The sequence below is a fragment of the Fringilla coelebs genome, assembly GCF_963513975.1.
Source record: "Fringilla coelebs genome assembly, chromosome: 11".
Taxonomy (NCBI): Eukaryota; Metazoa; Chordata; class Aves; order Passeriformes; family Fringillidae; genus Fringilla; species Fringilla coelebs.
Window position 1 is genome coordinate 17,739,426 of NC_140037.1, and position 15,371 is coordinate 17,754,796.

At 40.5% G+C, this 15,371-nt stretch overlaps 1 protein-coding gene across 6 annotated transcripts in view; it reads left to right on the plus strand.

Moving 5' to 3' along the window:
- Positions 1-14,863, plus strand: part of LOC311158078 (integrator complex subunit 6-like) — a 39,697-nt gene extending 24,834 nt beyond the window's left edge. The window contains exons 9-19 of one of the 6 annotated variants that reach the window (XR_014616440.1): positions 383-515; positions 6,296-6,390; positions 7,147-7,257; positions 8,932-9,147; positions 9,622-9,745; positions 10,293-10,435; positions 10,770-11,001; positions 11,615-12,007; positions 13,365-13,458; positions 13,883-14,259; positions 14,621-14,863. Coding sequence is in view for 4 of the 6 variants with exons in the window: in XM_084213205.1 (XP_084069331.1) it covers positions 383-515; positions 6,296-6,390; positions 7,147-7,257; positions 8,932-9,147; positions 9,622-9,745; positions 10,293-10,435; positions 10,770-11,001; positions 11,615-12,007; positions 13,365-13,458; positions 13,883-13,982 (1,641 nt within the window). In the remaining 2 variants the exon portion in view is untranslated. Of the gene's footprint in view, positions 1-382; positions 516-711; positions 793-6,295; positions 6,391-7,146; positions 7,258-8,931; positions 9,148-9,621; positions 9,746-10,292; positions 10,436-10,769; positions 11,002-11,614; positions 12,008-13,364; positions 13,459-13,882 lie in introns of those variants that run through there. The other 5 variants (XR_014616441.1, XM_084213205.1, XM_084213206.1 and 2 more) reach the window with 5 other exon arrangements.
- Positions 14,864-15,371: the final 508 nt, after the last annotated feature.

Genomic DNA, 15,371 nt, shown 5'->3' on the forward strand with positions numbered 1-15,371 from the left:
TGTGCTATTTTTGAGTCAGAAGACTAATTTCAAATAGCTTGTTTATTTAACATTCCTTTAACAGATGTCCCTAACCTGTTTTAAATAATTTCAAAAATTCTTCAGGGCATCACTTCACAGTAGTTTCACTAAAGCAGTAAAGATTACTCTGTGGAGAGCATTTCCACACTTCCTGGGTGTACACTAAATGTTGCATGTCTCAGTTGGGCAACTGGCGAGTGTAGGTCCGTTCTTACCCTGATGTGTTCAGATTTGTCTGTGCTTGATAATTTACTGTCTTAATGCAGTTGGATTCAGATTGATTTGAATTTTTAAATGCCCCATTTTTACTGTCCTTCACATTCTTCATTCTAATACAGTGCTCTCTCTTATTCTTTGTCAGGTATTTGTGAGTAGCAGTGGAAAATACAGCGAGCTCGGCCACCCGTTTGGGTATTTAAAAGCAAGCACTACTTTAACCTGTGTAAACCTCTTTGTGATGCCTTACAACTACCCTGTTTTACTTCCATTGCTAGGTAGGTAACACATCTGCATTGGACTGCCAGTGCAGCTGCTCCAGAGTAAAAGCAAAACAATAATGGTTGGTGTTCTGCCTTAGTTTGAGACATTATAAAATAATGGAGATCAGAGAGTAGAGAATGTTGCAAACTCTTTTAACCTACTTTGGGAGGAGAGGATTTTCATACCCCCTCTCCCTTTTTTTCTCTCCAGCAGAGGAGGAGAGCTACCTGCTTCCAGTGCATGTTTGATGCTGTTCACCTCCTAGACACGTAGCCTCTTCCTTAACCTGGAGTAAGCTTCAACCTCCATTCTTTTCCCTCATTTAGGGTGTGGTGTATCCAGGTTTTGCAGTTGCTCTTGTAGCAGCTTATTTTTTACTGGAAGATGAGATGCAGTGTTTGTCACGGGTGTTGGGAAGAGGGAATTCCCTAATGCAGTTCAGAGCAGTAAGAAGGAACTGAGCAGTGAAACAGTCTGCATTTCTTTCCTGCCCAAAGGACCAGGTTTTGGTTTTGTTTTTTTACTCCCACAATGAAATTATTTTCTAAGGAAAGATGATATGAAAAGGTGCTGTGTGAGTAACTGGCATAAGGGTAATGGCAGAGAGGAGTTTCCAGAGTGCCACTAACCCTTTCAGTTGCAGATGCTGTTAAGGCTTTTTTGTTCTAGTTTTTGTGGATGTTTTTTGTTTTTGTGAATGTTTTTAGTGATACAGAAGAGCAGTGAGCAAGAATTGAGTCTTGCGGTCTTACACAGGATTTTTCCATTCATTTCTAGGAAAAAAAAACGATCAGAACACAATTCAGAAATGCTTTTTTATAATCCTGGTCATAACCAAAAAAAGAAGAAACTTGTGCTTGCTCGTAATATGTCTTTTATAGTTATCTATGTAGCCTGGTAATTGTCCCAAAGTGTGCAAGGAGGATGAGAGTTTCAGTGACTTTGTGGTTCCTGAAATACTGCAGCAGATCCACTAGCTGAAAAGCCATCACTGATCCTAAGTTAACTTCCCTGTTCATTTTGGTGTTGACATTTGCAGTTCTGCTGTGTCTTCCCTGGCAGCTCTTGTCTTCCCCCTGCCTCTTTTTTACAGGGGTGTAAAGCTCTTCTCTTTGAGGAAAGGCACTTTTCAGTGTGTGTAGTGCTATTCTGCAGTTTACTCACCTGGTAATCCATTTCTTATATTTGTGAAGGCTCTTCCAAGGAAAATGCAGAGTTTCCTCATTGCCTGAGTTGTAAAGTGGATGTTTTCTTGAGGTCATGAATCCCATGCATTCCATATTGCTCATACAGACACACACAGTGTTACCTTCAGATCTCCTTCCAGGGCTTTGTTTATCCTTGGTCTCTAAGGCATGGTAGAATTAAGTTCTGTGGAATATACCTTAAACACAAAAGCACATCTGGGCCCTTTTCTACTTAGCAGTACAGAAGATGAGTGAGATGATAAGCAGCATGTCTGGTAAATTATTTGTAGATGATTTTAGCGATACTGACTCTGTATTTGGCTCTGTAGGTAGATAAGAGCACTCCTCCTGTGTCTACCTTCATACACACTTCTGTGGATACTGATGGTTCAGCAGAGGACTGATAGGAGTGTGTAAAACCAATTTTTCATTACTCTCACCCAGATTTAAAAGGATGTGGAGAACTCCCAAGAGCAGGACAAGTCTGCTCCTTTCAGCCACTACCTCTCCTATTGATCAGTGTGGTTCTAGTGGCTCCTGCCTTACTGGTAGAATATTGTGTTGGAGGACTGGTTGAGACAATACCATGGATAATCTACTTCTGTTCCTTCTGGTGACTCTTTCAAAGAATAAACCACTTTACAGCTGTATATTTGTACTGTTATTATCAAATGTGTTCAACCTTAGAAACAGATAGTAAGATGTTTAAATATTTTTTGTTTGCATTTTTCTTTTCCTCCTGCATTACTGAGCAGGTGAAGTTTTAATTCTCTTTTTGAAAAATAACGTAAGACAACCCTACAAACAGGTAAGATAGGTAGGCATGAGGCAGCTTGCAGGTGATACTTGAGAAAACTGAAAGAAGTTGTACTGGTCCGTGGCTGAAGGAGGTGAATTGTACCACATCCTATAGCTTTGGTGATTTTATGGCCTGGTTTCTACAAGAGTGGATGTGGGAATGCTGTAACTTCTGCTGGTGTTTAACTCCAGGGCCTGCATTCAGAAGCTTTGTAAGGTAAAGGAGCCAATTAATAGGACTTGATGAAACAGTGAAGGCACACAGTCTATGTGTTAATGGACTCATGCACTGTGCTTGGTTGGCTGACAAAAGCCCTGGTCTCTGGTGCATTTCTGGCCATGATGGATAATGTGGGATGAGCAGCTCCAGTTTGCTTTCAGACAGCTTCAGAGAGAAGTCCTGACTAGCTTGGTGGTGGTTTGCTCCCAGAACTGAGGAGGTGGGCTGCAGTTCTTTCTGTTCAGTGGGAGGCTGCTGAAGGCAGAGCTTTTCACAGGCAGATGCTGATGTGCTTCAGTGCTGAATACTTGGCCCACAGATGATAGAAATTTCCTCTTGAAGGATTGTGGCAAAGCTGTTGTACTTTAGGTGCTGTTCTGTTTAAAACCATTGTACAGCCAAGTTCATGAAGCAGAAGTTGAAGGAGGGATTTTAGGGAGAGCTGAGTAAAGATGAGGAATATTTCTAAATGCTTCTGCCTTGCCTAAGATGTTTCCTTGGTTCCTTTTAGCTGCATGGGTGGGAGGGCAAGCACTGCTGGGCAGTTGGAGTGACTGTTCATTGGGAGTGTCAGCAGAAGCAGCAGTGAAACAGCCCTGCAGGAAATGCCTTGAGAAAGTGGTTAAATACCCTTTTTCTGTGGGTCTAAATATGCAACAGGATGAGCATTTAGAAAATGTCTGCCTGTGAAGGACTGCAGCATGGACAGTTTCCTTTGATGCTTTTACAGGCTCTGTGAGAGAACATGCAAGGAATGGTTTTATATTTTGGAAACTAAGGGCTGTGTTCTCACCAGTGTGAACGCAGCATGCTGTGACTCTGGAAGGAACAGCCAAATACTTTTGATACATTTTGTATCAATGGGGAAAACAGTGACACAACACCTTTCTTAGGTAATGATGAATGCTGTTTTCCATTGCAGTGCCTTATTTTTGCTTGGATGGTTTGCAGGGAAAAGGATACTGTTTTCTGTGAATGTAAAATCATGAATCTACTACCTAGAATAGAGGATTAGTGCCTAATTAGGAGAATTACAGGAGTCAACAGGGAATGGTGGTGTACTTGCTCAGGTGGAATTTAATGTGAGTGGTGATTTAAAAAATAAAAAAAAAATTAAGTTTTACTTTGAGTTATGTGATGCATGATTGTTGTAATTTAGACTCCAGCTGAACTACTTAAATTACCTACTGACTCTCCTCTCTCTCACGCTCTCTTTTTTTTAACTGTTCACTGATCTTTAAAGATGCATCCAGCCCCCTTCTGTAGTACTGAGTGTTAAAAGTGTGTATTGTTTCCTGTCACAATTTGGTTGTTTTGTACATTAATCTGAAGTAGATAAAGACTTTGCAATGCAATTTTCAGTTAACTGGTCTGTGTGATTTTACCTGATCCCTTGAGTTGTTGCTTGCAGCCTGTTCCTAATGGTTTTTAATACCGTGTTCCCAATTATACAGTGCTTTTAACTCCCTCTGAGTTCAGAAATAAAAAGAGTTCTGCATTAAGTAGACTTTACAGAAATTAGTATCTGAAAATAATTAGGTAGAAGTAAAACTAAATTGTGTAAGGATTTTTTCAATATTTTTTGATTTTTATCTGTAAAAATTTGTGGTTTAATCTGTGAAAGACATAGTTAACTGGATTATTTTTAGTTTGCTTATTTGTATAAATTATCATGTGCAGTCCAGGGCACAGGGGAAAAAGTGCCTTTCAAGTGCCTGTGTTGCAATCTGCTGACAGTGTGTGTCTCAAACTCTCAAGGTAGAGGCAGGTAAGATGCTGATGGTGAAATTCTCTCTGAAACTTGTGGCTGTGTTTACCTCCCTTTTGAGAAGGTGGCAGTTCCTGCAGTGAGTTTGTGCTGTGGGGAGAGTGATGCTCTGCTTTGAGAATTTTTTCCTGGGATAGCAGAGATCGGGGAGGTTCTTTTGCATTTGATGTCTGGGAGTAGAAGTGTGCTGTGGATTGGGACCCCAATGGCTGAACTGAGTGCCTGTGACATGTCACAGTGCCCATAGTGGTACAATCTCACAGTGCAGCAAGTGAGACACTAATCAAGTGCTGATAAGAGGTTTAAGGTTCAAGCTGTACTCAATAGACTGTAAAATATTAGGACATACTCCAGTACTGAACATCTTGCTTTTTAAGTTTTTGGCTTTGTGTTGAATTTAGAGAGGGGTGTAGTTAAACTTGCATTTTGCTGCAAAAAGGAAATAGGTCTGTGAAATAAGAATGGATGGTTTGTTGTTTTGGTTTTTTTTTTGCCATATGTCATGATATCACCCCAGGTTCTTTTGGATAATAGTGCTAAGCTTGAAGTATATTGAGATTTTAAATGGAATTTTGATTTGTCCTCTCCCACTCCGGCCCACTTTCTTCAAGCCAGGGAAGAGAAGAAGTAGCATCTGTAGTATGGTTGTTTTATGTAATCCAGAAATTCATTTAGATTAAAAAATACCTGTAAAGGAGTGTGGTTTGTCTATGAGAACTTGGGAAGTAGTATAATAACATCTGTTCAGTTTGTGCAGACTACCATGCAAGTCAAATTTTCTTCTCCAAATACATCTTCCTGAAAACTCAATGTGGAGAAAACTATTTCTTTGCTACATCTGTCTTTTGCACACCCTCTTCTGTGCATCTCTGTCTCCTGCAGCTCTCCCCAGTTAATTTTTGAACATCCCTTTCTCCAGACCTGCATATCCTTCCATTAGCCTCACTTTGCCAGCATGCTACAATCCTACTAAGAACCTTCATTTCAGTGGATAATTCATAATTGCAAATGGTAAATTGCAGGATGCTGTGTTTGGTGTAGAGCCCACAGGCACAGTTCCCAGTGTGCACAGCAAACAGGCCCACACTTCACTGCAGCCATTCCTGAAAGGTCAGGTGCACACCTGGAGTGAGCCACGTGCTTCTAAAACACTACCCAAAGCAAGAAATGTCTGGTTGCCCCTTTCTTAAAGGACAGCAGTTTTTGTAGCCAATTTCTCTCTCTTGTCTATACCTGTGGGAGACTTTGGTGCCCTGGCACGAGGCAGCTGTTGTGGCTGGAGGTGACCCCTTGTCTGTTGGCAGCAAGTCCAGCAAATCCAGAAGGATTCCCTGATTTGACTTGTTTTATTCTTTCCCTTTGATGCCAAATAATATTTTTACTGGAGACCAGAATTCATCATACAGGTTGAACAGAAGAAAGCTGGTTTGAAAATGGAGATGGAACCAAATTAATGTTGTTTGATTTAATCAGATACAGGGACTCCCTGATGTGCAAGAGAGAGGCAAGGGAGGTGAAACTCTTAACAGGTGGATCTGTTGTACCTTCCATGCTGCTGGTAGTTGTGTGCAGTGTTTTAAGTCTGGTGTACCTTGTAAGTTTGCTTGTAATGGGGACTTGCTCTGGATTACCTACTGCAGCTAGGAGTGGGGATTCCCAATCCTTCACACCTCAGGTTAAGAGCAGTTTTTTGGGGGAAGCCCCACTGGGAGATGGATGGGGGGAGAAAACGGGGGAAACCTGGCACTTAAAGTTTTGGACAGAGCTAAAGGTCTGGGACTGTATAAATGACACCTTCTTTTGTTGTTTTCCTTGTTGCAGATGACTTGTTTAAGGTTCACAAACTTAAGCCAAATCTGAAGTGGCGACAGGCTTTTGACAACTACTTAAAAACAATGCCTCCTTACTACTTACTGGTATGTTCCTCTTCTCATCTAGTCCTCCGGGGTATAATGGCTGGTGTGGCCAGAGTCCTTTGCATCATACCTCTTCCCAGTAAAGTTTTTTTGCATAATTATGATGGCATTTTAGGTAGTTAACTTTCTGCCTTTCAGAGGTATATAGATTAGAGTAAACATTTTTAAGAATTAAAAAAATTTGTAGAAATGCTGAGGAGGAGGAGTAGCTATGTTAAGATATTAAGTGTTTAATAAATGTGTTTTCTGATCATTAAAATTAAATTAATTTTGATCAAAAGTACTTCAGAACATTCAGAAAAGCCAAATTTGGCATTATTTTTGTAACTGGATAAGGAAAATGCAGATTAGGTTGTTTATTAATGTGGGTGAAGTGCTACAACTTGGGAGGCTAATATTGACTGGGCCAAATAAAGGGTGGAGGGAGGCACTGTGTCACCTTTTACATGTAGCTTGGACAATGCACCTCAATATGGACTTGCATCATCCCGGCTATTCTGGACCTGAGCCTTTGAGTGGAAATTGCCAGTGGCACCACGCTGTGTGGTGTCTTGGTGATGTGGCATAATGTCCATTGTGAGCTAGTTAGACACCAAACTCATGTCACATGTTATCTGAATAGACTTGAATTTTAGTGGCCAAAAGTGGAAAAGCTAGAGCACTAATCTATGTGCCTTAGCTTCCTATAATTGAGCTTATAAATTTCTTTTTTAAATACTTATTCTCTTACTATTGTGTATTTTGTTTTCCTTATAGCCATTAAAGAAAGCCCTAAGGATGATGGGAGCTCCAAATCTGATATCAGATAATTTAGATTGTGGACTTAGTTACAGTGTTATCTCTTACCTTAAAAAACTCAGCCAACAGGTAGTATTGATGAAACCTTTGCAATTAGAAGTGCGTTGATTATTTAGTTTGTGGTAATCTCATTATAAAGCAGTTAATCCCTGTGGGAGTTCATATGGGTGTGCAGCATATATTATAATTGAAGATTGGTGAGCATTTCCACTGCAAATATGGATGAATCCAGTATGGTTCTGTAGCCAGTGATTGTGCCTTCTGTAAGTGGTGGAGAGGAATGCAAATGGAACCTCTTCTGTTATACTTCAAATATTTGCTATTTTAAACTCTAAAGATAATCATTAATTGGATTTATACCTGCTCTTGATTTGTTCTTCACAGCTGAAGTCAAAGGCTTGCTTTCAGTCTCATGTTTATTTCCATGTGTCCCTTGGCAATGTGTATTTTCCAAAAAAAAAAACCAACAAACAACGTATGTTCTTGTCCGTGGGGAGTAAAATCACAGTTCATGCTTTATATCTGAGCTTCCTGTTTCCTTCAGGTCAAAGTCTTTCTATGTGTTAAGTGTGACCTGGTGGGAAATAATCCTATGTATCTTTTTTTCTTTGCCAAGACTGCCATCCCAGGTGTAAGGGCCTGGAAGTTCTTCCTCCTTAGCATGAGGAGCTCTTAAAACAGCAGTTCAATATCTAGAAAGCAGTGGGGAAGCAGCCTTTAAAATTACAAAGCAAAAATCCTCCGCCTTAAAGAATGCACAAAATACATCCCAGAGCCTCTGAATTACTGAGCATCTACTAGACATAAAACTTCCTGTGGTATTTTGGTAATCCAATGATATGCAAATTGATATGATTTATCTGCACTGTGGAGTTGGAATGACTCAAGATGGCTGCTGTGGCTCTCACAGACGTTTTCAGCACATGGAACAGTTTGAATGTGTGGAATGCATTATCAGCTCCTGTATAGGCACAGGCAATTCCAGAATTCTGCTGTGCTCCTGCTGTCTCTAAATTCAGTTTCCCACAGATAATGAAGCAAACTGTGCAGAGGAGGAGATGTGGGGGAAGTGGCTTGCAATCACAGTGGGTTCTGGGGTTTTGGTTGGTTGGGTGTTTTTTTTTTTTTTTTTGGAGGTATTGCTAGTGGGTTAAAAAAACCTAAACTCTGAATACAGTCAGAAGTTAATACATAAAAATTCTCTGTAACTGTAATAAGAAATCTGTGCTAATTGGAGAAGTGATACATTTTTGGAAATGTACTCATAAAACAGATTTCTATTGCAACTTTTCTCCCTTATATTGTTAGAAGCATACAGGGCAAACCTTAGTTCATAGGTTCAAACATAAACTGAAATTTTATTACTATATCTGAATAAGACTATTGTTTTAAATGCAAGTGTATTGTAACCTGAGGGTCCTACCTTCCATTTTGTTTTTTCTTTCCCTTTAAAGATGGCTCTTCAGGGACACAAGAGAGTCATAGACTTGCAGCAAAATCAGGAAATATTCACAGACCTCCTACTGGAATATAAATTTAGATACACTGGCTAAATATTTTTCCATATGCTAGCACATTAGGATTTCTTTATGCTTGAGATGTAATCTATGTAATCCAATGTATCCCTGGGTAGGTAGTAGGGAACTAAATTTGTAGTTTTATTCTGCTAATGTACTGTGTGTTTTGTTCTGGAAATGTGCAATGCCTGCTGATTCTTTAACTCACGATGTGATTCCATTTTAGACAAAAATAGAATCGGAACGGATGATAGGTTCAGTGGGTAAGAAAGTTCCACAAGAAATTGGAATAAAAGTGAAAAATCACTCCAGTGGCCTCTCCTTGGTACACAGTAGGGATTTTAAACAACTGCTGCAAGGGATCACTGGGGAATCTCCTCTGAGACTGTCAGAAATGAATGTTAAAGAATTTGCTGGATTCCACATAGGACTTTTAAACAAGGTAAACAGCCCTGTGATCTTGCATGACTAAGCAGTTAATCTCATCTGTTTTATATGGGTAATTGTTATGGATTTAGTGTGGAAGGAAGTACCTTCGCTGAACTGTGATGAGTACAGTGTAGACATAAAGAGGGAGAAGAGTAAATGCAATTTTTTTTCACTTGATTTTGGGACACTGTTTGAAAACCCCATGGTAAATGAAAATTACTGTGTTTTAAGTGCCAATCTTTGCAAAAGACAGCTATTGTTCATCCACAAATTAATGTGCTTACTCTTAATGGAGCTGAAAGCACTAATGCTCAATAAGGTTGTATTGAAAAGACAGCCGCTGAGCTGCTTGTATCCACTTATGAAGCTCTAAAATTACTTAAGAATATTTTTCAAAAGTTAACATTATTACAGTTCTTAGTGGAATTTCTCCATGCATGAGAACTGGTGGATTAACTGAGAGTTGCTTATTTTGTTACACAACTAGGATTTGAAGCCACAGGCATTCAGAAATGCATATGATATTCCTCGTCGCAGTCTTCTAGACCAGCTAACTAGAATGAGAACCAATCTTCTGAAAACACACAGGCTTATCTTGGGGCAGGATGAAGGTAAGGAATCACAGTTCTTCATTAATAGTTTGAAGAGAATACAGCTATTTTTGTTCTTTCCTTAAGGTAGTGGTTCTTGGTGTGGGGGCAGAAGTGGCCATTGCATCTCTTGCTGAGTCAGACAATGTCCTTTTCTTGACTCTGAAGGGGAAGGAAGGAAATCTTTGCCTTCTGTCATGCAAGATGTCATGCTGGCTTTGAAATTTAAAAATAAGTTCCATGGGAGAGCTTTCACATTCACCACAGTTCAGTAGACATGTGTTACAAAGTGATAGGGGCTTAAGGCAGAGAGGAGCTCTCTTTGTTTTTTTGAGGTGCTGGTGGTTTAAAGATGCAGTTCTTGGCATAGAAATTAAACTTGCTTATTTTTTATTGTTCTTTCAATTAAGCTCAGCTCTTGCTAGGCTTATTTCCACAATTGTAGTCTTAGCTCATCCTATGTAGTCAAAGGAAATAATCAGTTCAGGTTCTTAATGCTAACACTTGAGGTGTGAAGTTTGTATTGCCTAAATTTTAAGACTAATTTAAGATCTTGTTTTTGTTGCAGACTGCCTTCATAGTGTTCCTGTTGCTCAGATGGGAAATTACCAGGAATACCTGAAAATGATGCCTTCACCTCTTCGGGAAATTGACCCAGATCAACCAAAAAGACTCCATACATTTGGCAATCCGTTTAAACAGGACAAGAAGGTAGGAGGGGCCTTGCTGCCTGCTGTGCCTTTATATTTAATGCAACTTGAAATAATTTGTGCATAGAATTTCTTCCCCACAACAACAATATATTGGTAACCTGTGGAAAGGAGGGATGTCTCCCATGTGGTCCAAGAGGAATGTGTATGGAATCGTGCTGCTCTACAGAGTGGCGCTGGGCTCTCTCTAGTTATGTCGGGTGTCTCTGTTCTGAGAGCCGTCAAGTGTTCTGAAAGCCACTTGAGTCTGAACGCAGAGGGACTCAACTCACCAGGGGGATTGGTCAAGCAGTTGCTGCTTTGTACTGCTACTGAAATTATTACTTCCTTTTCAGGGTATGATGATAGATGAAGCTGATGAGTTTGTGGCTGGGCCCCAGAACAAGATCAAGCGTCCCGGGGAGCCGAACACGCCGGCGTCGCTGAAGCGGCGGCGCAGCATGTCCCCCCTGCTGCGGCGCCCACAGGCACCGCCCGTCGTCACCAACCACGTGGGTGGCAAGGGGCCACCCGCTGCTCCTGGCTCCCCCTCCTACCTGAGCCTCAAGGGGGTCCCAGCAAATAAAGGTATGCTGAGCTGTGGTGCAGCAGCTCAGGTGGTGGGGGGATCTAGAGAGCAAGGGAAAAGGTTCTGCCGGCACATCCGTGCTTCGCTGTTATGTGGGAGTGGGTTTCTTTTGTTGGCTTAGGTGAACAGGTTGCTGCTACAGCTAATGAAATCTGAAATTAAAAAACCTGTTTAGAGATAGAAAGTATCCCAGATCAGCTTTTAGTTTTTCTTTGTGTATTCTGTGGCAAAGAAGGAAAGTTAAAATACAGTTGTTTCGTTTCCCACAAATAGGAATTTTCATACCCACCTATTGCAGTAAACGGAGTCAGAAGAAAACTCTGTTAGCTGGGTTTGTGGAAGAGAAGGAAGACATGAGTTTACTTAGGAGTCATGATGTTGCATTAGGAATCCAGAACATGGTGACTTAACAGTAATGATAGAAGATGCAGCAGTCCAAAGGGGAAGTATTCCCTTGGTCACATCCACAGTTGAATAAAAGTATTGGAGTGTTGTCCAGCGCTGTCAGATTGCTACACAGCACTTCAGACAAAAAGGATACAGAACTACTTCTGTTTGGTTCTTTTGATGCTGCACCTATGCACCAGTAAGATATGTATTTTTCACTTGTAGATACCAGTAACAGTGTTGTCCAAGATGGCAACGGAGAGAAGAAAGTAGAAAATTGTCAGGCAATGGAGAAGCAAATTGATGGCTTACCTGTGCAAATGGCTCCTGTGGTTCCAGCTGCTGTGGGAGAGGATGAGATGTTACCCAATGACTTAGACTCCTTGCCTGTTGAATTCAATTGTTTAAGTGAAGATGGGTTGGATCATAAACCCGGTACCAACGCACTTATTCGAGGGCCTGTGAATTACAGTGTGAGTGGAGATGACCAAAAGCGGGCCATGGAGTCTACTTCTGAATCTGTGCCAAATTCCTTTAAAATTACACCTACCATGTTGGAGGGAAGCAATGCTGACATCAAAATTAAAGTGATGAAAGAGGTTCGCAAACCTGGAAGAAGTAAGTTACTTGGGTTTCTTTATTTTAGTAGTATATATTATATGTGGTGTGAAAGAGAAGACTTTCCTGGAAGGAAGGAGCTATTTTCAATATTCACACAACTTTGGATTTTGAGTAATTTCTGATTGCTCATTAATGAGCAATGGAGGGGCAAAAAAGGAGGAAATGCTGGACAGGTGAGTTGAAGTTTAGGCTTGTGCTTGGGAGGTTGAGTGCCAAGTCACCCTGGTTTGCCTTTGAACACAGGTTAACTGTTGTAAGAGGTGCCCTGTCAAAGCAGCACCCTTCAGAGGTTTTAGTTTTGTTACAAATGATCTCATGAGACTGAATACTCTGCCTTAGGCTGCCCTGCTCCTCTATACACAAAGTGCACTTGTTGCTTTGTGTCCATCAAAACTCCCTTTTGCAGGGCAAAGGCACATCTCTCTAAGGGTGTGCATCTTGGAATAGGCTTGAAAGGGAATAGTAACAGTTTATAGCAGAGTGATCTTTTAAAATAAAATTGTGAGACTAATTAGTGATGAAACACTAAAAGTTGCAAACTCTTAAAAATTGAAGACTAAAGTGACAGTTGCATGCAAAGTGGGCTCATCCAATTTTATAGCAAATTCATGCCTTGTAAATGGTGATGCAGAGTGAAACTGTGTTCAGTGTGAGTCACCTGTCTTGCTGCAGAATTCAAGCAGTCATCAGAGAAAGAGGCTAAATTGTAGTGACTTGAATATGTAATCTGTTCAGAGACCTGACCATTTTTGCTCCCTCTGCTTGCTGCATCTCTCTGAGCAGACTCTTGGTCACAGCACCACAAATGAATTCATACAGGGGTCAGTTATGGGAAATAGTGAAACAATGCTGGTTTAAAATTTGTTTCCAATTTAGCATGTCCAGTTTATTCTTCTGTAGTGGACATATTTACCTTGTACTAATGGAACAGTTGTGTTGTGCTCACACTCTATAGATGTAATGGCAACCTGTGCTTGCTGAAACAAAGGCTCCAGGCCAGATCAGGGTTTGGTGGCCCTGTGTGTGTTAACTGTGATCATGGAAATGGGAGGCTTCTCTCTACCAGCCTGCATTTTCTGAGGATAAATGTTCCTACCTGCTGCTTTTTAAAAAGAACCTTAATCTTTGGTGCCACATTTGAATTCCCAGATCATCAGTATTACTTTAAATTATTCTGTCACCTGTGTTCTGCTCTTAAAGCTAGTGCAGGTGTTTTTCTTGCCTTATGTGTTTTATCATACAGAGATAGATGAAAACTGAGCTTTGTTTTTCCTTTTTGGCTCTTGAGCTTTTCTGAAATTTTATCCGCAACATTCATTTTTAATACTCTGTTGAATTTTTATCTGTTTTTTAGATTATGAAAAAATATTTTCTCTTCTTGAGGAGGTGCAAGGACCTATGGAAATTCAGAAGTATTTCATTGAATTTGCTATCAAGGAAGCAGCAAGGTTTGTATAGATAGAAATTACTCAGAGTCATAAATTTAATACTAGTTTAGATCATGGTAGTGAATAATAAAGTGTATCAGTGCTAGTATTCTGATTTTCTGTTTTGACATCTTTAAATTATAATTGTTTTAGTGATCAAACTACTGTTACATTTTTAGGTAGTAAATGATGCTAAAGTTTAAATATGAATTAGAGAGATAACAGGTTGTTCTTGAAGACCAACTCAGAATACGAGTGGGTTGGGGAGGGGCAGATGTAGTAAATTAAATTTTCTAGCCATTCTAATGCCAGAAATAAAGCAAGCTTTTCCCTACTGGAAACAGAGAGCCTCTGGGAATACGATTTATCATGGCTGAACATTCTTGAGTTGTTCAACTGTATTTTTGGAAGAAGAAATTTATATTGCTCTCCCTCTCTTTTGTAGGTTTAAAAAACGGGTCTTAATACAACACTTAGAGAGAATACTAGAGGAACTAGATTTCACCAGCCAACCCAACAGAGTTAATCATGTCAACAGCAGATAATAATGAACCGGCCAGACGAATGTGGACCAGGAATGAGTTTGCTGTGCCACAGAAGAGTGGAAGAGGACGTAGCTGCTGCCCTCACCATCTCGGCAGTCAAGTGATTTTACTGTCACAGTCTGAGAAGAAGCAGTGGAGCTTTAACTTTAAGAGCCTGATTCGGCAGAAGCTGGGCTATAACCTTAAGGATTTGCTATGAAAGGTGTGGCTTTTTCCTGTGGAGGGTGCTCTTTGCTCAACAGGCAGAAGAAAATAACCATTGCTGCCCCTCCTGCAGGTGATGAGAATTTACTCATTTGAACGCTGTCATTAGACATTTACGTGCTATAGGCAGCAGGTTGCACTAAAATGGGGCACTGTCAAATGCACACACTGTCTGCATCGTGGAGAGAGCCCGTGTGTTCCCAAAAAAACCCTCCCAGAAACACCTGCACTGGTAAAATTGCATGTTGCCACCACAGAGACAAGGGTCTTGTTCCCAAGAACTGCTAGCCATGCCTTTAAACTTGAGATTCAGTGTAGATTGAGAGTAAAGAAACTGCTATTGTGTTAATGAAAGCTAAAGACAGCCCTGTGACTGTTACCACCTGATGGTCACTAAACAATCTACCTCAGACTCTCTTCTGTTTTGTCTGCAGACATTATGAAAGTGCACCTGAGGCTTCCCAGGTCCCCGACTTCAGTTCTCTTTCATCCTGTGAGGAGGACGGAGATTCTTCAGGTGGCCTTGGCACACGCTGTGCTTTGGAAGCACTAAAAGGAAACGCTTTTAAAAACGTGTATTTTAATGTTCATACAAAAGAGATTATTTTGAACAGTATTGTTACCAGATCACTAATTTGATATTTTAACTGTATAAATTTTTTGGAACATATGTATATATAAAATAAACCATTTTATTAATTTTTAAGAAGTGCTAATCTGAGGAGTCTGTAGCGGGCAGCACTGAGTTCCTCCAGTTGTCTGTTACCAGCAGACTGAGGATATTTTTGTAAAACCAGCTGAACCTGGTCTTTCACATCCTCAAACACAGCTTGTGGTGTTAGCTGCAGAATGTGTTTGTACCCTGGAGCAGCTGCCCAGGTGTCACTCAGCTTGGCCTCTGGGGTGCACATTTTTACTCAGTTTTGAGGGCTGTAAATTCCAGTTTACCAAACCCTTGGTTACCTGAGCTGGTAACTTCTCCTCTGTTCCTCTTAACTATTTTGTCCAAAGGCAATTCTATATATGACAGAACATACAAAGAAGACTGAAGCCACCTGAATATAATTTTTTTTCTCTCTCTAAAGCAGTACAGTACCAGTAATGTGCCAGCATGAAGTGGCTCTTGGGACGAGTGTGTATTTTCAGTTGTTTGCTCATAACCTTCTCTGATCCTCTAACAGCTTT